General features: G+C 44.2%; 2 protein-coding genes across 3 annotated transcripts; both read right to left on the minus strand.

Annotated features, from left to right (window-relative positions):
- Window positions 1–489: 489 nt before the first annotated feature.
- On the minus strand, window positions 490–4,274 carry LOC121756865 (polyadenylate-binding protein RBP47B'-like). Of its 2 annotated transcripts, XM_042152288.1 has the most exons (8): window positions 3,959–4,274; window positions 3,079–3,565; window positions 2,543–2,616; window positions 2,339–2,469; window positions 1,981–2,077; window positions 1,696–1,847; window positions 919–1,023; window positions 490–845 (listed from the first exon to the last, which is right to left on the minus strand). In XM_042152288.1, exons 1-8 carry the CDS (start codon window positions 4,085–4,087, stop codon window positions 755–757), a joined length of 1,266 nt encoding a protein of 421 aa, XP_042008222.1. In that variant the 5' UTR covers window positions 4,088–4,274; the 3' UTR covers window positions 490–754. The 2 variants fall into 2 exon arrangements, with proteins under 2 accessions (XP_042008222.1, XP_042008213.1); XM_042152279.1 differs by lacking the exon at window positions 490–845 and having other exon boundaries at window positions 1,000–1,019; window positions 1,691–1,847; window positions 3,959–4,273.
- A 13,713-nt stretch (window positions 4,275–17,987) lies between these two features.
- Window positions 17,988–21,462, minus strand: LOC121756898 (polyadenylate-binding protein RBP47B'-like). Its single transcript, XM_042152325.1, has 8 exons — window positions 21,302–21,462; window positions 20,421–20,907; window positions 19,886–19,959; window positions 19,682–19,812; window positions 19,324–19,420; window positions 19,035–19,190; window positions 18,263–18,363; window positions 17,988–18,189 (listed from the first exon to the last, which is right to left on the minus strand). The coding sequence occupies exons 1-8, from the start codon at window positions 21,428–21,430 to the stop codon at window positions 18,099–18,101; spliced, it is 1,266 nt and encodes a 421-aa protein (XP_042008259.1). The 5' UTR covers window positions 21,431–21,462; the 3' UTR covers window positions 17,988–18,098.
- Window positions 21,463–24,317: the final 2,855 nt, after the last annotated feature.

Genomic DNA, 24,317 nt, shown 5'->3' on the forward strand with positions numbered 1-24,317 from the left:
GTTTGAGTGTGAATTGGTTTGATCAAGACATAATAATTGCTTCACATTTGGGCTGTTATGAACTGAAAAATCTATCAGTTTGGCCACGAACCGGCAGAAGGTTGAATCAATTTTTTTTAACGAATTTTTAAATTTTTTAAAAATGAGTTGCATTAACCTTCAAGTTAAAAATTGAAATAGGTTATTATTTCTATGTGTTTTAAATCTATAACTTTCAATCTGCAGTTAACTTTAATTTTCAAAACATTTAATGCTGGTTCCTTTTTTCAGTAAACCATTTATACTTTTCCAAAGTTAGGTAATTGAATCCACATTATCAAAGTAGGATTAATGATACTCTTGAAACACCATTTTTGACAAAAATAGAGTAATATCAAAATTAGTTTGATATGTAGGAAACATAAAAAACATGCATGGTCACAAAAAAAGAAAAGAAAAGGATGAATAAGAGAAATATATTAGAAAAGGAGAGAGCGGCACCCATAAAAATAAATGAAGGTAGGTTAATTCCCAATACGCATATATGCATGCATTTAAGAAATAGGTTGGTTTGGTAAATGTATCTCTCGACGACCAACCCATATAAATATATGTTACTCCAATGCAACTATAAAAACAGCTAATCATTTCAAAATTGAATTGAACTGTCAACTACCCTAACTCACTTGAATTGCATCACGATAAGATATTGACTGCTTATCGCAATTAACAACATCAGTTTGGAGATAAGATACTATTAAATGGACCGTATCTTCTAGGTTTGCTGTGGAAGTGAAGAGGTGGTCTGCCACAAAGGCCTTCCTAAGATAGCTCTTCCATGAACACCAAGGTAGGCAGCATTTAACCTAGGTTATATTCAATGAAAATGGATCACAAAAATATGAAATTCTATCAAGTAAATCACAGTTTGAAGATTACTTGTCAACATCAGGTGTGCCCAAAGGATCGTAAAGTTCCTCTGCGTGTTCCATAGGCTGAGCAACTCCTGATAAAGCGGTCATGTCTGGAGCTCCTTCAGTCTGTATATGAAGAGAAACACTAATTCCATCATACTAAAACCAAATGGAAATCCCATAGAAACATAACACAGCATGCTACCAATCAGTTTTTTTTTTCAATTGATCACTCAGTGAGTATATGGATGGCATAGTCTAGAACAATTATATCAAAACAGTCGAGCTTGAAGACAGTTCAGGAAAACACAACTTTACTCACACATCAACTTTAATACTTCGTGACTGAAGTAATCTTAGTTGACATGTCAATGTCACCTAAAATCTTGACCAACAAAAAGAGTATTTCATTCCATGTATTCCTAGTATGGTTTGTGACCAAGGATTAACATAAAAGCAACTGACTCAATATCCCAAGTTAGAATGATAAACTAAATGTGTTAAACAAGACAAAAACTTCTGAAGCTTGGCAATTTTTGCACATAATAGTTGATTTAGAACCTTTCTATTCTCAGGAGAATAAACGATTGAAAGACAACGGTGTACGAGCTCCAAATTTCTACTACCAAACAATTAGAAGTTGCTAGGCATATTCTTCCTGCCCCAACAAAGAAATTTGTATCGAAATATATAATAGAATGCGTATGTTATAAGCACGAGAGGGCACCAATCCATAATCACACATATGTACCTTTAGCCAGGCATGGAAAAGTAAAGAACATCAAGTTGATCGTCACCTGATGGGGGGTACTGTCCGTAGCCAGCATATGCACCGTATGCATATGCTGAAGGATCTTGTGTGGCACCATATGCATAGGCATCATAGCCTTGTCCGTATGCATAATAAGCACTCAATTGATTTGGATCAGCCTGACCCCACACACCAACAGCATCCTACAGTGTGCAATGTGCGTACATATGAATTAAGTATTGCGGTAAAAGCAACAAAAAAATACATGCTCAACTTGCCCCAAAGATTAATTGATGTATCAGAAATAAAATTTACACAATCATCAAGCTAGAAAACCTGTTTTGCCGTTGGACTCCTTCCCCAAGAAAGCCGGACAACTTGTTGACCAATCACAGTACCCTGCATTCTCTGGATTGATTCTTCAGCTGACGTCCTGTCCAAGTAAACAGCAAGAAAGCAGAATGTTCATGTGCGGAAAAGAGTAAGCAATTTAAAGGGAATGCCATGGTCTAAACTGAGAAAGAGGCTCTTTGCCGTATGACAACAAAATCAATGAGATTGAGTAGAGACCTGCCAAAAGTATATACGATAGAATAGGAAGAATATATTACATTTCACACAAATAATTGAAGATTCATTAGAAGTTTGCTCCTCACTTATTTCTGAAAACACAACAGCTGCCTACAAAAATTACCTTGCAGCAAACTGCACAAAACCACATCCCTTGGCAGCAGGGATTTTGACGTAAACAATATCCCCAAACTGCAAGAATATCTGCCTCAATTCTTCCTCAGTAACATTAGGGTCCAGATTACCAATAAAAACCTGCAATTTCAAAAGGAAAAGAGATCAAAGCGTATAATTGGCCACAATATCTAGACCTTAGAGGTAGACTTACAGTAGTGTTATTGATATCATTATCCACTGGAATTGGTTGCACAGGAGTTGTATAAGCGGGAGCTGGATATATTGCTGCCATTAGGAGAAAAAGGTCCTTCTAAGATCACAGAAATGAAGTACTGAATAATCAATTGATAAACACAGGTGCAATCCTTTACAAAAACGGCACGAAGTCACATTTTTATTGTAGCCTTAGTTCAAGTATATCTTCAGCATTAATGAATGAGGGCGTCCCAAACTAGAACAAGTCTTAAGATGCATTTATCAGCTGCAAATTGCTGACAAAAAGGACCTATGTGACTAATTCTTTGAGTGTGGCAATCCATACACGGACTCGACAGAACAAAGCATTAAATGTCAAAGAAACAAAGGAGTAGGACAAAATAGACCCAACTGGAAAAAAACCAGATAGAGAGACTACTAATATGACTTAAAGCTCATCACTGGCTAAATTCTATCAGAAGCCATATATGATGCAATCAAGTCAAAAAAGCATGTGTTATAACGATGCAAATCAGAGGAAAATGAATTCACCTTTAGTTGCAGCATACGGCTGCTGGACGCCAGCGGTTGTTTTTTTTGGAGCTGCCGCACTAATTCTCATGGGCCTAGTCGAGCAATAGAGACCATTCATCTCAACCATTGCTCGATTTCTTTCTGTTTCATCAGCAAACTTAACAAATCCATATCCCTTGGAACGGCCAGTATTTGGATCAGTGACAACCTTGGCCCCTCTAACCGATGGATAGCTAACTCGGAAAGTTTCCTGCAACAGATAATCTGTAACATCTGGTGCCAAATCTCCAACAAAGATGGAGTGTTCAGGGCCTCCATCAGTACGCCTTTCCCCTATCCCAGAAGATGCCCAATTTAACCTGAAAGTCAGTTCGGTCCCAGGAATTTGGGTTCCATTATATGACTGCAGAATGCCCTCTGCAACTTGATGTGATGTGAATTCAACAAACCCATAACCCTCAGGCTGCCCCGTGATTTTGTTACGAATTACTTTAATCGAGAGGACCTGCCGACAATTTGGCGAGGCAATGTTTAACAAAACAACAGACCAAAAAGCATAGGAAAAACACTGTATCTTTATGTTGCTAGGCAATAGAAAATTCCAATTACACTAGACCCTATGCCCAGATTAAACCTAATAGACTCATAGCTAATAGTATGTCAGTTCTACTTTCCATGGAAATCCCTAAAACCAAAACTTGTCACTAGCAGGAAGTATACACACTGCACAATTCAAATTTGCAAACTGCAGAATAACAACGGCTTAATGAAATCCAAAAGAGAAATTGGGGAATCATAGACAAAATTGCGGTGACGACACCGAGCTCAGTGTTTACAAATTACTGATTTCTTCATTAAAAAAAGGGGTAATGAGGTCAGAAAAGGGTTAGAAAGATACCTCGACGGTGTGGGAAAACCAGGCACGGAGATAGTTCTCGTCAGCCCAGTAGGGCAAATCTCCAATCCAGAGAGTACGGACTTCTTCCAGCGTCGCAGGCTGGTGATACGGCGCCGTTTGTGCGCTCATTGTCACTTGGTATTACGCAAAAAAGTGCAATTCGATGGTCGTTGTGGGCTTGTTGCAGATATCAACTTGGCAGCGACGATGTGAGGCGATTCTATTTCATTTCTGAGTCCGATTTCCAAATTAAATTACGGATTAATTATGAAAATATAATGGACAGATATAAATTGGCTAAATTGTTTGGGGCATGGTATTAAAGTTGGTTGGGCTGTCATCAGCCAGCCCATCACAAATGCGTTACTTTGGCAATAGGCAATAGGCAATAGCCTCCAGCAACACATGATTTTCTCAACACTAATTAACGGACCATCTTTGTCTTCTTTCTCAATCCATTTCTTTGTTTCCGTTCACCCACTTTCTGTGCACATTACACTTCCAACCCTTTTTTTCTCATTCCCAACTCATCCATTCCTTCCTACCATTACATTACATCCAATCTCACCTTACCCTCCTCCCTCCTCTTCAAATACAAAACACACTAGTACTAATTTCATCAGATCTCATCACCAAAACATCTTCTATAGTCACTAATTTCACACACGCCTCCACCGCGTCAGGAGTGATCCTGTGGTTCATCCCAGCGCCAGGGGGCGTCTCACGCATCGCATGGCAGCTTCTCTCCACACAAAGACCCTGACCTTCGCGGCGGCCTTCGGCGACCCCATCCCGTAGCTGATCGCGCTCGCCTTTTTCTTCGCCCGCGGCTTCATAAAAACCGGGCTCGGGATCCGGATTGCCTACCAGTTCGTCTCCCTCTACGGGAGCGCCTCCTTAGGACTAGGCTACAGCCTAGTCCTGAGCGAGGCCCTCCTGGCCCCAGCGATCCCGTCGGTATCGGCTCTGGCGGGCGGGATCTTCCTGCCGCTGGTGAAGTCGCTGTGCGCGGCGTGCGGCAGCAACGTGGGGGACGAGACGGAGAGGAGGCTGGGGGCGTGGCTTGATGGTTCCGCGAATTTCAGATGTTTGTAAATGCTGGTAGAGAAAGAAGATTATGACACAAAGAATTTACGTGGTTCGATTTACTGAAGTAAATCTACGTCCACGGGAAAAAGGGAGGGCAAGATTGTATTGCTTGATCTGTTTTCTACAGCTTACAAATACAAACTTGCTATTTGCTATATGGTGTTTTATCTCTAGAGAGCTTAAAACCCTCTTCTATCTGATCTAAGTTCTATTTATATCTTGAACTAAGATCGTGGCTTGCATCACCACCCTAAGTCGTGGATGTCGTGTAGGTCATGGCCTAAGATCGTGGATGTAGCGTAGGTCATGGCCTACGATCGTGGCCTGAGTTGACACCACGTGGTAGTGGGTGTGTTGGACATCCTGTATGGGTCCACTAACTCCTTGTTCGGTCGAATACTGAGACCGAACTGCTTTGGTTGCCGATCTGAGAGTAGAGCTTGATGCCGACCTGAGAGCAGAGCTTGATTGGATGGCTTTTACCGAGCTGTAGGCTGAGGCCGAACTCTTTGGTAATGCCGAACTCATACTCCTGCTTTGGTTGCCGATCTGAGAGCAGAGCTTGATAGGTTGGCTTTTACCGAGCTGTAGGCTGAGGCCGAACTCTTTGGTAATGCCGAACTCATACTCTTCCTTGGGCTTTGGGCTGATGGGCCGTCATTGCTGTTGGGCTTGTTTAGTACGCACCCCATCACTACCCCCCCCGAAAAGCGAAGTGAATCACTTCGGCGAAGCGAGTCACTTCGGCATTCTGAAAAAGGGGACGGGGGGAGGCTGAAGTCAGGGGACGTGCCCTGCGCGTGACTGCATTAAATGCGGCATTAAATGCGACAGTAAAATCCGGCCGTCGAATCCTGAAAAGGTGGGATATGAAACGGTGTGATTGATTTGAAATCTTTTCCAAATCTGATAAATACCGCCTTTCTTCATCATTTGAACACCTTTGCTATTGGCTTCTTCTGCACTCTCTATCTTTTGCGTGAAAAATTTCCTTCCGCTTTCAAAAATTTCCTCAGGATTTCTTCAAACTTTCAAAGAGTAAGAACCATGTCTGCTTCTTCTTCGTCTGAGTCTGGTAGCGGTAGAAAAGGGGGGTAAGGGGTCTTCTAGCCGGAAAGAATCCGGGGAGAAGACCGTAGAGTATTTTCACAGTATCTTGAGTAAGGATACTGTGATATCCCTTTAACGAAAAATACTCTTTTCCTGGGGGGAAGGCGGTGGTTCCCGACGATGATCATAGGGCTAACGACCCGCCGGAGGGTTATGCCACCGTTTACGAAGCCTGCTTAGAATGCGGGCTTCGTTTCCCTCTTCCCCCACCTTTTGTAGAGCTTCTTGATTTTTTCAACTCCCTTTAGGTCAGGTGACTCCGAACTCTTGGAGGCACTTGTCGGCTTTTGCTGCCGAACTCCGTAGGTTAGATAAGGATCTGTCTCTGCGGGCAATCCTTAATTTTTTCCAATTTAAAAGGAAGGGATCTTGGTTTTACTTGATCCCCTTACAGCCGTTTAGGGCATTCTGCAAAACCAAGTGGCCGAAATGGCAAAACCGCTTCTTTTTTTATAATAGGACAGCGGCTCCGGGCTTCCCCTGGAGAGGGCCGAAGTCCGTGATTCCTCATCCTCGGTTAGAACCATTGGCCGAGCTCGATGGCGAGCTCAGCAAGATTCCCATAGTTAGGAAACAATACACGGAGTCTGAGCTCGTCAAGGGCGACGTCGTGTTTCGACATCTCGTCTTCGGACGAAGAGGCCGAGGGTGAGGATTTTTCTTTACCTTTATGTTCTACTACTGCTTTAAAACGAAGAAAACTAACCTTGCTCTCTTGCTTTTTGGCAGTGTACATGCTGAACAAGGCTACCCGAAAATCTTCGGAGTCCAAGGAGCCGGAGAGGCCGAAAACCACCAGCTCGGCGTCTGATGCCGAGAGGACTCCGAAAAGGCAAAAAAACCTCTTCGGATCCGAAGAAGCCGGAGTCAACTTCGGCAAAGGGGAGGGGGAAGGCCCAGAAGCCCCCGAGAGCGCCAGAGAAAGACGTGGTCTTGGCGCCTCCTTCGGAACATATCTGTGAGCCGTTTTTATGGCCCACGGACTTCGCCGAGGTGAATTCTCTTCTTGATTTTCTGGCCTTGCTTTTTTCCTGTATTTTTTGTGGTCCCTTTGTTGACTTTTTTCTTTATTCATTTTCAGAGGAACGATATGCTCTCCAAGCTCGTCGCCGTCGAACTCTCCAAAGCGTCCAATGACTATGCTGAGATGCAGAGGAAGTTGGCGGCTGCTTGTCATCGGGCCGAACAGGCTGAGGCTAACTTTGAGAAGGCCAGAGCTGCTAGGATTTCGGCCCAGGATGAAGCTCAGTTTGCCAAAAACCAGCTCGTCATCCAGCGGGAGCAGACGAAACGTCTGGATGCTGCTGCCGTGGTTGCCCAAGGGGAGGCTCTCCGTGTTTACACGGAGAAACTCTTTTTGAGCAGCCAGTTCTCGGCCTTTGTCGGTAGTCTGGTAAGGCTAATTGCCGATAAGGGCGAGCAGGGGGCCGACGTTGTGCTGCCTCTGTACAGCCGAGAGATAGCGGCTCGGCTTCAGAATCTGCCGCTCCTTGAGGAGCTCGCTTCATCTTCGGTCCTGCTTTCTGCAGACCGAGTCCGGAGTTGTCGAGCTGATCGGGACGAGAACCTGGAGGCTATCTTTGCCTCCGTGGGACCCGTTTCACCTGCTTCGACTTACAACGGAGAGGGTGAGGCCGAGCCACTGGAGCGGGAGGCCGAAGTCGATCAGGCCGGGCATCCGGAGAAGGAAGCCGATCAGGAGGCGGAGGCGAGGCCGGCGAGAGGCGAGGCTGAGGCTGAGGTAGCCCAGGAGAAAGAAGCTGTACCAGACCGAGGAGCCGGAGACGAAGCTGGCAGAGTATGATTTCGTCTCCCTTCTCTTAGTCTAGTTTCTTCCTTGTAAAATGGCCTTGAAGCCCTAGTGTAAAAAATTTTCCTTGTGAATGAAAAATTCTCTACACTTGTCTTCGTATAGCTTTTCGTACTCGCCTTTATTCCTGTTGTATTTTACTATCTGCTCGGTACAGCTGCCGAACTAATATAGCTGCTTTGTACCCAAGGAGATGGAGATACTTCACTGGAAACGGCTGTACTCTTCGGCTTTGGACGAAGCTGAGAGAAGAGCTATAGCCGATCAGACGAAGAATGACGAGCTTCTGGCTCGTTTAGTGAAGCTGGAGGCCGATAATAAGGACTTAGAGTCCGATAAGAAGGATCTGGAGGCCGAGCTGAACACGACCGTTGCTGAGAGGACTGCGTACGAGGATTACATCCGTGTGCGCGGGGGATTGACCATATCAGATGTTCAGAGTCGAGTTGACGAACTGTGGGAGGAATATCATGTACTCCGGAGGAACAATGCGCTGGAGAGCTCGGCTTGCCAACAAGTTGTGAAATCATTACGGCGCTGGGCTTCTCGGTACGACATTGTTCTTTCTCGGCGCCCCTCCATAGAAAGATTCCTTCGGCATGTCGTGCCAACAGATGCTCGCACTCCAGATCAAGCCTCTGGTTCCCTTGTTCAAAATCCTACTTCCAGTCAACAACGAACTCCGGAACAGCCGGAAACGTCAAGACGAGAACGGGCTCAGGAGCAACCGGAATCGTCAAGACAGGGACGGACTGAAATTCGCCGAGGAGTTGTGACTATGAGCGAGCAAGATCAGCAGATGATTATTGCAGAGACTCTTCATCGCCGAGGTGTTAGGACTTCTCGGGCTCGGGGAAGAGGCGTTGGGTCGAGGATAGCATCTCGTCGACCTGCTTATTCTTCATCTGCTCGGAACAACCGAACTCAGCTTCCAGAGGATTTTGCAGATAGGTGGCTTAACTTCAGCAACCCTGGACAGTAGAATAGTCCTTTGTAATAGCGTAACGCCATTTTGTAGGGTAGTTGAGTTGTATGCCGAACAAGATTTGAAAAATGAAATTTTGTTTTCGCTTCTAACACTGTATTTACAGCTTAGCGAAAAAATTTCATCGTACTTGTCCTCGGTCTTATGAAGTAAACTTCTTTGACCGAACTTGGTCCTTGGTCTTATGAAGTAAACTTCTTTGACCGGACTCGTCTTTGGTCTGATGAAATAAACATCTTTGACCGGACTCGTCTTTGGTCTGATGAAATAAACATCTTTGACCGGACTCGTCTTTGGTCTGATGAAATAAACATCTTTGACCGGACTCGTCTTTGGTCTGATGAAATAAACATCTTTGACCAGACTTGGTTTGTGTTCTAATTTGGCGATTTTTGTCGCCGGGATCGAACTTTCCCTTGTCCTAATTCGGCGAGTTTTATCGCGTGGATCGGACTTTCCCCAGTTAACCGAAGTGGTCTTATGCAGTAAACCTCTTTGACCAGACATGGTCGTCCCCGGTCTTATGAGGTAAACTTCTTTGACCGAACTTGGTCGTCCTAATTCGGCGAGGTTTATCGCGTGGATCGGACCTTCCCTTATTGCAGTTCGTTTCAGACGAAGTGCTTGTTAAGCTGAATTGCGGTCTTGTATCCTCCTTGGAAGCTTGGACTCACAATCGTTGGCTTATTGCAGTTCGTTTCAGACGGACTGCTTGTTAAGCTGAATTGTGGTCTTATATCCTCCTTAGAAGCTTGGACTCACAATAGTCTTTAATAATCGATCTAAAAAGGGGATCAGTCTTTAAAGAACGATATACCTTGGTACCATTTGTAAGAGACGACAAGCACATAGAGACAAAACACATAGAGAAAAAATGAAAAAGACGAAGGAAAAAAACTTTAAACCTTTTTTTTTTAAAACGACAAGTAAAAGGTACAAGTAAAAAAACAAACAAATAAAAACACATACCCCTATGACCGAACTAGACACGAGACGGACTGACCGGACTTTTGTCTCTTACAAGTGGTACTTCTTGAGGTTGGAGACGTGCCATGTTCGGGGTACTTGTTCTCCTGACATGTGAGTCAATTTATAAGACCCTTTGCCGAGGACTTCGGACACCCGATATGGACCCTCCCATGTGGGTTTCGAGTTTGCCCAGCTATTTTCTGCTCGGCTTACTTCGTTGTTTCTCAAGACGAGATCTCCCACTTGAAATTGAAGCTTTTTCACCCTTTGGTTATAATACCGGGCTACTTGCTCCTTATACTTGGCTGCTTTTATGCACGCCAATTTCTCTTTCTTTCTTCGGCGAGATCTAGTTCTGCTCTCAGTCCGTCGTCATTCATTTCTGAGGAGAAATTTAGAGTTCGGGGACTGGGTACGCCGATCTCCACCGGAATTACGGCTTCAGTGCCGTACACCAGACTATACGGAGTTTCACCGTTGGAGGTTTTGGGTGTAGTTCGGTAGGACCATAGGACTTGAGGGAGATTTTCTACCCATTGTCCTTTGGCTTGTTCTAGCCGAGCTTTTAACCCTTTCACCAGAATCCGGTTCGTTACTTCCGTTTGTCCGTTTGGCTTGGGGATGGGAGACCGAAGTGAACCGCTGTTGAATGTTCAGCTCTTGGCACCAATTCTTGAACGTCTTGTCGGTGAACTGAGTCCCATTATCCGAGATGAGGATGTGGGGTATGCCAAATCGGCACACTATGTTCTTCCAGACGAAGTCCAATGCCTTTGAGCTCGTTATCGTAGCTAATGGTTCAGCCTCCACCACTTCGTGAAGTAGTCCACGGCAACGATAAGGATTTCATTTGCCGAGGAGCTTGAGGAAGTGGTCCCACTATGTATATGCCCCATTGCATGAAAGGCCAAGGGCTTTGCATAGTGTATAGATCGGTCTGGCGGCATCCTTGGGACATTTGCAGGAATTTGGCACTTCGTACACTTCTTGACGAGCTGCACTGCCTCTTGTACCATGGTTGGCCAATAATATCCCCATCTCAGAACTTTTTTAGCTAAAGCTTCTGGCTCCGATGTGGCTACCGCACGATCCTTCATGAACTTCTCTGAGGATGTAGTCCGTCTCTTCTGGTCCTACGCACCGCAATAACGGCTGGAGGTAAGACTTTCTAAAGAGGACTCCTTCATGAAGTTCGTACCGAAGTGCTCGCATGTGATCTTCCGAGCTTCTCTCTTAATCCTCCGGGGGCAATTGTCCTTGATCCAGATACTGCAAGATCGGCGTCATCCAGTTCGGCGAGCTGGATACTGAATGTACCTCGGCTTCATCAATGCTTCGATGCGATTAATTCTTCCGCCTTTGAGTTCGGATCTGAGGCCAACTTACTTAAGGGCATCTGCTCGGCTATTTTCCGCTCTGGGAATGCGGATTATCCGAAAATAGGAGAAACTTCGGCTGATGCTTTGCGCTTTGTCCAAATACTTCTTCATTCTCTCGTCACGAGCTTCACTTGTACCCAACATGTGATTTACTATGACTTGTGAATCACAATGGACTTTGAGAGATTTGACGAGCAGACTTGCGCTAACTGGAGTCCGGCCAGGAGGGCTTCGTACTCGGCTTCATTATTAGTAGTGGGGAATAGGAAACGAAGTGAGTAGGTTACCTCGTGTCCGTCCGGGGAGCGACAAGTAAAATACCAGCTCCACTTCCCATCTTGTTTGAAGCTCCATCTACGAATCCGCTCCAGCAGTCCGGCGGCTCTACTTCGGATTCCAAGGGCTGTGCTAGTTTCGGCATTGGCAGAATTCGTCTGTCGGCAATAACGGGAATTGCTTGATCGAACTTCGCTTCTGCAAGAAAATCCGCCAAGGCTTGTCCCTTGATGGCTTTCCGAGGTAGATATTCAATTGTGTGCTCTCCCAACTCTATAGCCCACTTGGCGATTCTGCTGATGCTTCTGGTTTGGTCAACACTTGCCGAAGTGGCAGATCAGTTAAGACGCATACCTTGTGAGCATAGAAGTATGGCCGCAGTCTCCTTGCTGCATTTACTAATGCCAGAGCAATCTTTTCCAGAGGTTGATACCTGGTTTCTGGACCTCTTAATGCTCGGCTTGTAAAATAGATGGGAAGCTGCTTTAGGCCTTCTTCTCGTACAAGCACCGCGCTGATGGTTTGATCCGATGCCGCTAAGTATAAGAATATACTTCGGCTTCGGTTGGAGCAGAGAGAATAGGAAGCTCGGCTAGATAACTTTTGAGCTCGTCAAAGGCCTTTTTCTCTCGGTCGCTCCCCACTCGAACTTTGGTGCCTTTTTCAACACCTTGAAGAACGGCAGTTGCTTTTCGGCTGCTTGGGAAAGGAATCGATTCAGTGCGGCTAGACATCCGGTTAGCCTTTGCACGTCATGTATGGACTTCGGCATTGCCATGTTCTGAACGACTTGAACTTTTGAGGGGTTTGCCTTGAGTCCGTCCTTTGAAACCCAACAACCCAGAAACTTTCCCGAATCTACCAAAAAGGTACACTTTTGGGGATTAAGTTTGAGGTTGGCTTTCTTGAGCACGTTGAGAGTGGACTTGAGGTTGTGCTCGTACTCCGAGGTGCTTTGCTCTTGACGACTATATCGTCAACATACACTTCGACCTCCTTTCCAATCAGGTGCCGAAAAAGCTTGTCTACCATCCTTTGATAAGTGGCTCCGGCATTCTTTAAACCGAATGGCATCTTTTTATAAGCGAAAATGCCGAAATCAGTAATGAAGGCCGTTTTTGAAGCGTCAATCTCATCCATTAAAACCTGATGGTATCCTTTGTATAGATCAAGAAAACAAAAAATTTCAAAGCCTATCAGAGCTTCTACTTTTTTTCTATGTTCGGAAGGGGATAGCAATCTTTGGGACAGTGCTTATTTAGATCGGTGAAATCTATGCACATCCGCCATCCTCCTTCCTTTTTCTTGATCATGACAGGATTGGCCACCCACGAAGGATACTTCACTTCGAATAACACATCCGCCTTCAATAATTGACGGACTTCGTCATGGATGACTTGACTTCGTTCTGCCGCAAAGAGTCTTTGCTTCTGTTTTATCGGCCGGACCGAAGGATCAATATTTAAACGATGAGTGATTACCTCGGGGGGCACTCCGGTCATGTCCAACGGAGACCATGCAAAGACGTCTTTGTACTCCTTGAGGAGCTGGATGGTTTTTTCCCGAAGTAGAGGCGTTCCCGCGAAGCCGATCTTAACCGTTCTGGATGGATCGTCTTCGTACAGCTGAACTGTCATCGATTCGGCTCCGGTATGACTTCGGTCATTGCCTCTGACTCCGGCTGCTGTGATTGCTATGCTTGGTGGTGCCGATCTGACTGCTCGGCACTTCTAAGCGCAATTTGCAGACATTCCTTTGCTCTCTTTTGGTCACCTCGGATGACCCTATCCCTCCCTCCTTTAGTAGGATCTTGGTGAGTGAGGTGATAAGTGGAGCAAATGGCCCGAACTGTGTTGAGCCAGTCTCTCCCAGGATGACGTTGTACGGGGACCGAGCTTTCACCACGAAAACTCAATCATCGTACTGGAGCTAGTAGGCGCTTTCCCCACCGTGATCGGAAGGCTGATAATACCTTCAGGGGGGGTGTCCTCCTGGGCGAAGCTCTTCAGGGGAAGCGGAGCCGGGCTGAGCCGAGCTGGGTCCACTTCTAGTTTGTCGAAGCACTCTTTAAAAAGAATGCTGACTGACGCTCCTGTATCCACAAACACCCTGTGGATCAGTTTGTTTGCCACTCCGGCTTGGATGACAATGGCGTCTTGGTGAGGAGAGATGGCCGGGACGGGATCAGCATCCGAGAACGTAATCACTTCGTCCTGCTTCAGCCTTTTATGCGTTGGCTCCTCTCGATTGGAGCCTCTGCGCTCTGACTTCAGGGACGACTTGGTCTTCCCGGCAGGGAGAGCGTCAATAGTCAGGATTACTCCATCATATTGCGGCTCGTCATCGTCTTCGGGATCCGGCTGCCTTTTCGGATCCTGAGCGCAGTTCGCACCTCTCTGCTTCTTATTCTTCTTTGACTGCTTGCTTTGGTATTTTTTCAATGTCCCTGCCCTCACAAGAACATCGATACCTGCAGCCAAGTTTCTGCACTCCTCGTATCGTGACCGTGGTCTTGATGGTAGGAGCAGTAGTTATCCTGGGGTCGGCGCGCGGCAGATTTCGTCATCCGCTTTGGCTTTTCGAACAGGTCAGAGTGTAGTTCGAAATTTCCGCTCTCGGCTTGTTCAGCGGTACGAACTGAGCGGGCGGCTTCTCGGGATTGAGACGGGGTCCCAATCTGTCTTGCACCGGAGTCCTTTGAATCCTTTCAAAAGGAGTTCGGCGAGGATGTCCCTGATCGCCAAAGGAGTTCGGCGAGGATGTCCCTGATCGCTATGATCGGGCTTCCTCCTGTCTCCTCGGGACGATGAGCTGTCTAACGACCGTTTGCGACGGTCTGCCTCATCGGCCCGGGAGTACTGGTCCGCAATGTCCCACATTTCCTGAGCTGTCTGCGGACCGCACTCAACGAGCTTCCTGTAGAGAGCTCCGGGCAGGATTCCATTTTGGAATGCCGAGATGACAAGCAGATCGTTGAGATCGTCTACTTGCAGGCATTCCTTGTGGAATCTTGTCATAAAGTCGCTGATTTTTCGTCGCGACCTTGACGAATGGAAAGCAGCTGAGCCGAAGTGATTCGGGCTTCCGCTTTCTGAAAGAACCTCCTGTGGAAGGCATCCATTAGATCTCGGTAAGATCTGATGCTGCCCTGGGGGAGGCTATCGAACCACCTTCTCGCGTTCCCGATGAGCAGCTCGGAAACAGCTTGCACATGTGGACCTCGTTGAGACCTTGGTTCGCCATATTATACTGATAGCGCCCCAAGAAATCGTGAGGGTCCACGAGCCCGTCGTAAGTCATCGACGGAGTTCGGTAGTTCTGTGGTAGGGGAGTTCGGGTGATGTCGTCCGAGAACGGAGTCTTCAGTGCTCCGTACACGGCGAATCCGATATCTCGTCGGTATGGAGGAGATTGAGTTCTCCTGTGATTCCGGTACCGAGGAAGAACGGAATGTGTCGGGGTTGAGGATTCTTCTTCCTGGAGGACACGGCACTACTGCGGTAGTGACTTTCATGTCTGGATGAGGAAGGAGAATCCTCCGTTTCGTCTTCGGCTCTTGGCTCTTTTGCAGGAAGGCTAAGAACTCATCCTGTTTCTCAGCCCAGAACAGCTTGACACACCTATTCAAATCAGCTGCTGGAAAGACTCCGTGGAGACATTTTTGGAGCGGCCTGTTCCTTCGCCATGAGAACTGGTGTGGATTTATCCTAGGCTGTTTTCATCCAGATCCCTATGGATGGATTTGGCTTCTCCTGGTTCTCACGGGCACGGAATAACGGTTACTCTGTGCGATCTGGTTATGCATTTTTTTGGGTGGAAAAAATGGATCAAAAATTCGCTTTATCACAAATTTTTGTTTCTCTGTTTCCTCACAGACTGGCGCCAGTGAGGTTCCGCGATTCCTAATGTTTGTAAAATGCTGGTAGATAAGAAGATTATGACACAAAGAATTTCGTGGTTCCGATTTACTTAAGTAATCTACGTCCACGGGGAAAAAGGGTAGGGCAAGATTGATTGTCGTATCTTTTTCTACCGGCTACAAATACAAACTGCTATTTGCTATATGGTGTTTTAATCTCTAAGAGCTTAACCCTCTTCTATCTGATCAAGTTGCTATTTATATCTTGCACTCAGTCGGGCTTGCATCACCACCCTAAGTCGTGGCTGTCGTATATACATGTCAATGGGCCTAGATCGTGGATTAGCGTAGGTCATGCCTACGATCGTGGCCTGAGTTGACACCAGTGTATGGGTATCTCTAAATTTACTAAAGTTTTAAAAGCGTTATTATTATTATTATTATTATTATTATTATTATTATCATCATATAGTACTATAAACAAGGGACGAATTAATTTTTTTTGGGCTTTGTCGTATTATATTTAATGCTACCAGCACAATCTCACGCATTCCAACTCATGAAAAGTGCTACATTTAATATTTTTTGACAACAATGTAACTATATTAATTTCAATTAAATGTTGGAGATTAGTGCAGTGGGCTCTCATAGCATCCACATCAGTGCTCTTGCCAACGAGCACGGATGTGGGCACGAACCCACTTTTACTCCCTGCTCTTAGGCAAGAGCACAACACCCACATTCGTGCTCTTCCGCAAGGACATGCTCAAGTGTCCCCACCATTCTATTATTCAATTTAAATAAAATATTTCCACAATATTAAAATGCATTAAAAATAACCGGAATAATATTACAGATTATAAAAAATACATAATTAAAATCCTAAAAATTAAAATTTTCTTCATTAAAGTCTTAAAAATTAAAAATTACATAATTTAAATCCTAAAAAATTTAAAATTACATAATTAAATTCATAAAATTAAAAAAACTCACTACTCGTGGCCGAATTTCGCACAAATGGATGATGAATGTGTGTATTTATAGATGATTTTGAGATTAATTTTTTCTAAAAAATTTCAAAAAAAAATAAAAAAAATGGTAATAAAATCTGTATATTTTTGGGAATCCAAAAATATTTTTTTTAATTTTGGTATTATTTTTTTTATTTTTTTAAAAAGAAAAAAATGCCAACGGCCAATAGAAAACGCGTAACGTCGCACTGCTCGCTGGCCATGAACGTGCTCTTAGCTAAGAGCAGCGCCGTGCCAGCGGCAAGAGTGCAGCGGCGGACAGTGGTGTCGTGCCGCTGGCACGGACCGACGGACGGACGGACAACAGTGTGCTTTCCGCTGTGGATGCCCTTATATACATCAAGTAGATTGTAGTTAAGTGCCCATCAATACTAGTCCAATACCAACATAGATTTTAAAATTTAGGCTAATTTATAGAGTTGTGTCCCTTTTCTTACCGAAAGACCCTTCGTCCCTTTCGTCATAATAATTTGGCACATGCACAATTGACCACTAGGTTAATACTAGTATTACATAAAATCTTGTACCTTTATCATAGTAAAATGTTTTAACTCAATCATGAGTAGTGTACACTTTCATGATTCATTGATGGGCAACGAGAGAAGGACCATCTATTCGAAGAGTATAATATGTATAGTAGTAGGAGTAATTTCTTTCGACCATGAAAAAAATTAAGATTACGTGTAACATGATTATGCTTTTGTATTCATCTCAATTAAGATTATCACTATATAATTATGATTTATTAATTTCTAATGAGAAATAAGTAGTAATTGGTTAGAGTATATCAATCATAATTAGGAATTTTAATTGAGGTGGATGCACTAGAGCCTTGCATCTTTCATTTGGTTATGTGTAGTGTTTTAAAAAGCGAACTAGCTTGTTTGAGTGTGAATTGTTTGATCAAGACATAATAATTGCTTCACATTTTGGGCTGTTATGAACTGAAAAATCTATCAGTTTGGCCACGAACCGGCAGAAGGTTGAATCAATTTTTTTTAACGAATTTTTAAATTTTTTAAAAATGAGTTGCATTAACCTTCAAGTTAAAAATTGAAATAGGTTATTATTTCTATGTGTTTTAAATCTATAACTTTCAATCTGCAGTTAACTTTAATTTTCAAAACATTTAATGCTGTTCCTTTTTTCAGTAAACCATTTATACTTTTCCAAAGTTAGGTAATTGAATCCACATTATCAAAGTAGGATTAATGATACTCTTGAAACACCATTTTGACAAAAATAGAGTAATATCAAAATTAGTTTGATATGTAGGAACATAAAAAACATGCATGGTCACAAAAAAAGAAAAGAAAAGGATGAATAAGAGAAAATATATTAGAAAAGGAGAGAGCGGCACCCATAAAAATAAATGAAGGTAGGTTAATTCCCATACGCATATATGCATGCATTTAAGAAATAGGTTGGTTTGGTAAATGTATCTCTCGACGACCAACCCATATAAATATATGTTACTCCAATGCAACTATAAAACAGCTAATCATTTCAAAATTGAATGAACTGTCAACTACCCTAACTCACTTGAATTGCATCACGATAAGATATTGACCTGCTTATCGCAATTAACAACATCAGTTTGGAGATAAGATACTATTAAATGGACCGTATCTTCTAGGTTTGCTGTGGAAGTGAAGAGGTGGTCTGCCACAAAGGCCTTCCTAAGATAGCTCTTCCATGAACACCAAGGTAGGCAGCATTTAACCTAGGTTATATTCAATGAAAATGGATCACAAAAATATGAAATTCTATCAAGTAAATCACAGTTTGAAGATTACTTGTCAACATCAGGTGTGCCCAAAGGATCGTAAAGTTCCTCTGCGTGTTCCATAGGCTGAGCAACTCCTGATAAAGCGGTCATGTCTGGAGCTCCTTCAGTCTGTATATGAAGAGAAACACTAATTCCATCATACTAAAACCAAATGGAAATCCCATAGAAACATAACACAGCATGCTACCAATCAGTTTTTTTTTTCAATTGATCACTCAGTGAGTATATGGATGGCATAGTCTAGAACAATTATATCAAAACAGTCGAGCTTGAAGACAGTTCAGGAAAACACAACTTTACTCACACATCAACTTTAATACTTCGTGACTGAAGTAATCTTAGTTGACATGTCAATGTCACCTAAAATCTTGACCAACAAAAAGAGTATTTCATTCCATGTATTCCTAGTATGGTTTGTGACCAAGGATTAACATAAAAGCAACTGACTCAATATCCCAAGTTAGAATGATAAACTAAATGTGTTAAACAAGACAAAAACTTCTGAAGCTTGGCAATTTTTGCACATAATAGTTGATTTAGAACCTTTCTATTCTCAGGAGAATAAACGATTGAAAGACAACGGTGTACGAGCTCCAAATTTCTACTACCAAACAATTAGAAGTTGCTAGGCATATTCTTCCTGCCCCAACAAAGAAATTTGTATCGAAATATATAATAGAATGCGTATGTTATAAGCACGAGAGGGCACCAATCCATAATCACACATATGTACCTTTAGCCAGGCATGGAAAAGTAAAGAACATCAAGTTGATCGTCACCTGATGGGGGTACTGTCCGTAGCCAGCATATGCACCGTATGCATATGCTGAAGGATCTTGTGTGGCACCATATGCATAGGCATCATAGCCTTGTCCGTATGCATAATAAGCACTCAATTGATTTGGATCAGCCTGACCCCACACACCAACAGCATCCTACAGTGTGCAATGTGCGTACATATGAATTAAGTATTGCGGTAAAAGCAACAAAAAAATACATGCTCAACTTGCCCCAAAGATTAATTGATGTATCAGAAATAAAATTTACACAATCATCAAGCTAGAAAACCTGTTTTGCCGTTGGACTCCTTCCCCAAGAAAGCCGGACAACTTGTTGACCAATCACAGTACCCTGCATTCTCTGGATTGATTCTTCAGCTGACGTCCTGTCCAAGTAAACAGCAAGAAAGCAGAATGTTCATGTGCGGAAAAGAGTAAGCAATTTAAAGGGAATGCCATGGTCTAAACTGAGAAAGAGGCTCTTTGCCGTATGACAACAAAATCAATGAGATTGAGTAGAGACCTGCCAAAAGTATATACGATAGAATAGGAAGAATATATTACATTTCACACAAATAATTGAAGATTCATTAGAAGTTTGCTCCTCACTTATTTCTGAAAACACAACAGCTGCCTACAAAAATTACCTTGCAGCAAACTGCACAAAACCACATCCCTTGGCAGCAGGGATTTTGACGTAAACAATATCCCCAAACTGCAAGAATATCTGCCTCAATTCTTCCTCAGTAACATTAGGGTCCAGATTACCAATAAAAACCTGCAATTTCAAAAGGAAAAGAGATCAAAGCGTATAATTGGCCACAATATCTAGACCTTAGAGGTAGACTTACAGTAGTGTTATTGATATCATTATCCACTGGAATTGGTTGCCAAGGAGTTGTATAAGCGGGAGCTGGATATATTGCTGCCATTAGGAGAAAAAGGTCCTTCTAAGATCACAGAAATGAAGTACTGAATAATCAATTGATAAACACAGGTGCAATCCTTTACAAAAACGGCACGAAGTCACATTTTTATTGTAGCCTTAGTTCAAGTATATCTTCAGCATTAATGAATGAGGGCGTCCCAAACTAGAACAAGTCTTAAGATGCATTTATCAGCTGCAAATTGCTGACAAAAAGGACCTATGTGACTAATTCTTTGAGTGTGGCAATCCATACACGGACTCGACAGAACAAAGCATTAAATGTCAAAGAAACAAAGGAGTAGGACAAAATAGACCCAACTGGAAAAAAACCAGATAGAGAGACTACTAATATGACTTAAAGCTCATCACTGGCTAAATTCTATCAGAAGCCATATATGATGCAATCAAGTCAAAAAGCATGTGTTATAACGATGCAAATCAGAGGAAAATGAATTCACCTTTAGTTGCAGCATACGGCTGCTGGACGCCAGCGGTTGTTTTTTTTGGAGCTGCCGCACTAATTCTCATGGGCCTAGTCGAGCAATAGAGACCATTCATCTCAACCATTGCTCGATTTCTTTCTGTTTCATCAGCAAACTTAACAAATCCATATCCCTTGGAACGGCCAGTATTTGGATCAGTGACAACCTTGGCCCCTCTAACCGATGGATAGCTAACTCGGAAAGTTTCCTGCAACAGATAATCTGTAACATCTGGTGCCAAATCTCCAACAAAGATGGAGTGTTCAGGGCCTCCATCAGTACGCCTTTCCCCTATCCCAGAAGATGCCCAATTTAACCTGAAAGTCAGTTCGGTCCCAGGAATTTGGGTTCCATTATATGACTGCAGAATGCCCTCTGCAACTTGATGTGATGTGAATTCAACAAACCCATAACCCTCAGGCTGCCCCGTGATTTTGTTACGAATTACTTTAATCGAGAGGACCTGCCGACAATTTGGCGAGGCAATGTTTAACAAAACAACAGACCAAAAAGCATAGGAAAAAACACTGTATCTTTATGTTGCTAGGCAATAGAAAATTCCAATTACACTAGACCCTATGCCCAGATTAAACCTAATAGACTCATAGCTAATAGTATGTCAGTTCTACTTTCCATGGAAATCCCTAAAACCAAAACTTGTCACTAGCAGGAAGTATACACACTGCACAATTCAAATTTGCAAACTGCAGAATAACAACGGCTTAATGAAATCCAAAAGAGAAATTGGGGAATCATAGACAAAATTGCGGTGACGACACCGAGCTCAGTGTTTACAAATTACTGATTTCTTCATTAAAAAAAGGGGTAATGAGGTCAGAAAAGGGTTAGAAAGATACCTCGACGGTGTGGGAAAACCAGGCACGGAGATAGTTCTCGTCAGCCCAGTAGGGCAAATCTCCAATCCAGAGAGTACGGACTTCTTCCAGCGTCGCAGGCTGGTGATACGGCGCCGTTTGTGCGCTCATTGTCACTTGGTATTACGCAAAAAGTGCAATTCGATGGTCGTTGTGGGCTTGTTGCAGATATCAACTTGGCAGCGACGATGTGAGGCGATTCTATTTCATTTCTGAGTCCGATTTCCAAATTAAATTACGGATTAATTATAAAAATATAATGGACATGGCCTTATATAAATTGGCTAAATTGTTTGGGGCATGGTATTAAAGTTAGTTGGGCTGTCATCAGCCAGCCCATCACAAATGCGTTACTTTGGCAATAGGCAATAGGCAATAGCCTCCAGCAACACATGATTTTCTCAACACTAATTAACGGACCATCTTTGTCTTCTTTCTCAATCCATTTCTTTGTTTCCGTTCACCCACTTTCTGTGCACATTACACTTCCAACCCTTTTTTTCTCATTCCCAACTCATCCATTCCTTCCTACCATTACATTACATCCAATCTCACCTTACCCTCCTCCCTCCTCTTCAAATACAAAACACACTAGTACTAATTTCATCAGATCTCATCACCAAAACATCTTCTATAGTCACTAATTTCACACACGCCTCCACCGCGTCAGGAGTGATCCTGTGGTTCATCCCAGCGCCAGGGGGCGTCTCACGCATCGCATGGCAGCTTCTCTCCACACAAAGACCCTGACCTTCGCGGCGGCCTTCGGCGACCCCATCCCGTAGCTGATCGCGCTCGCCTTTTTCTTCGCCCGCGGCTTCATAAAAACCGGGCTCGGGATCCGGATTGCCTACCAGTTCGTCTCCCTCTACGGGAGCGCCTCCTTAGGACTAGGCTACAGCCTAGTCCTGAGCGAGGCCCTCCTGGCCCCAGCGATCCCGTCGGTATCGGCTCTGGCGGGCGGGATCTTCCTGCCGCTGGTGAAGTCGCTGTGCGCGGCGTGCGGCAGCAACGTGGGGGACGAGACGGAGAGGAGGCTGGGGGCGTGGCTTGATGGTTCCGCGAATTTCAGATGTTTGTAAATGCTGGTAGAGAAAGAAGATTATGACACAAAGAATTTACGTGGTTCGATTTACTGAAGTAAATCTACGTCCACGGGAAAAAGGGAGGGCAAGATTGTATTGCTTGATCTGTTTTCTACAGCTTACAAATACAAACTTGCTATTTGCTATATGGTGTTTTATCTCTAGAGAGCTTAACCCTCTTCTATCTGATCTAAGTTCTATTTATATCTTGAACTAAGATCGTGGCTTGCATCACCACCCTAAGTCGTGGATGTCGTGTAGGTCATGGCCTAAGATCGTGGATGTAGCGTAGGTCATGGCCTACGATCGTGGCCTGAGTTGACACCACGTGGTAGTGGGTGTGTTGGACATCCTGTATGGGTCCACTAACTCCTTGTTCGGTCGAATACTGAGACCGAACTGCTTTGGTTGCCGATCTGAGAGTAGAGCTTGATGCCGACCTGAGAGCAGAGCTTGATTGGATGGCTTTTACCGAGCTGTAGGCTGAGGCCGAACTCTTTGGTAATGCCGAACTCATACTCCTGCTTTGGTTGCCGATCTGAGAGCAGAGCTTGATAGGTTGGCTTTTACCGAGCTGTAGGCTGAGGCCGAACTCTTTGGTAATGCCGAACTCATACTCTTCCTTGGGCTTTGGGCTGATGGGCCGTCATTGCTGTTGGGCTTGTTTAGTACGCACCCCATCACTACCCCCCCCGAAAAGCGAAGTGAATCACTTCGGCGAAGCGAGTCACTTCGGCATTCTGAAAAAGGGGACGGGGGAGGCTGAAGTCAGGGGACGTGCCCTGCGCGTGACTGCATTAAATGCGGCATTAAATGCGACAGTAAAATCCGGCCGTCGAATCCTGAAAAGGTGGGATATGAAACGGTGTGATGATTTGAAATCTTTTCCAAATCTGATAAATACCGCCTTTCTTCATCATTTGAACACCTTTGCTATTGGCTTCTTCTGCACTCTCTATCTTTTGCGTGAAAAATTTCCTTCCGCTTTCAAAAATTTCCTCAGGATTTCTTCAAACTTTCAAAGAGTAAGAACCATGTCTGCTTCTTCTTCGTCTGAGTCTGGTAGCGGTAGAAAAGGGGGTAAGGGGTCTTCTAGCCGGAAAGAATCCGGGGAGAAGACCGTAGAGTATTTTCACAGTATCTTGAGTAAGGATACTGTGATATCCCTTTACGAAAAATACTCTTTTCCTGGGGGGAAGGCGGTGGTTCCCGACGATGATCATAGGGCTAACGACCCGCCGGAGGGTTATGCCACCGTTTACGAAGCCTGCTTAGAATGCGGGCTTCGTTTCCCTCTTCCCCCACCTTTTGTAGAGCTTCTTGATTTTTTTCAACTCCCTTTAGGTCAGGTGACTCCGAACTCTTGGAGGCACTTGTCGGCTTTTGCTGCCGAACTCCGTAGGTTAGATAAGGATCTGTCTCTGCGGGCAATCCTTAATTTTTTCCAATTTAAAAGGAAGGGATCTTGGTTTTACTTGATCCCCTTACAGCCGTTTAGGGCATTCTGCAAAACCAAGTGGCCGAAATGGCAAAACCGCTTCTTTTTTTATAATAGGACAGCGGCTCCGGGCTTCCCCTGGAGAGGGCCGAAGTCCGTGATTCCTCATCCTCGGTTAGAACCATTGGCCGAGCTCGATGGCGAGCTCAACAAGATTCCCGTAGTTAGGAAACAATACACGGAGTCTGAGCTCGTCAAGGGCGACGTCGTGTTCGACATCTCGTCTTCGGACGAAGAGGCCGAGGGTGAGGATTTTTCTTTACCTTTATGTTCTACTGCTTTAACGAAGAAAACTAACCTTGCTCTCTTGCTTTTTGGCAGTGTACATGCTGAACAAGGCTACCCGAAAATCTTCGGAGTCCAAGGAGCCGGAGAGGCCGAAAACCACCAGCTCGGCGTCTGATGCCGAGAGGAC

The sequence above is a fragment of the Salvia splendens genome, chromosome 1 (genome assembly GCF_004379255.2).
Source record: "Salvia splendens isolate huo1 chromosome 1, SspV2, whole genome shotgun sequence".
NCBI lineage: Eukaryota > Viridiplantae > Streptophyta > Magnoliopsida > Lamiales > Lamiaceae > Salvia > Salvia splendens.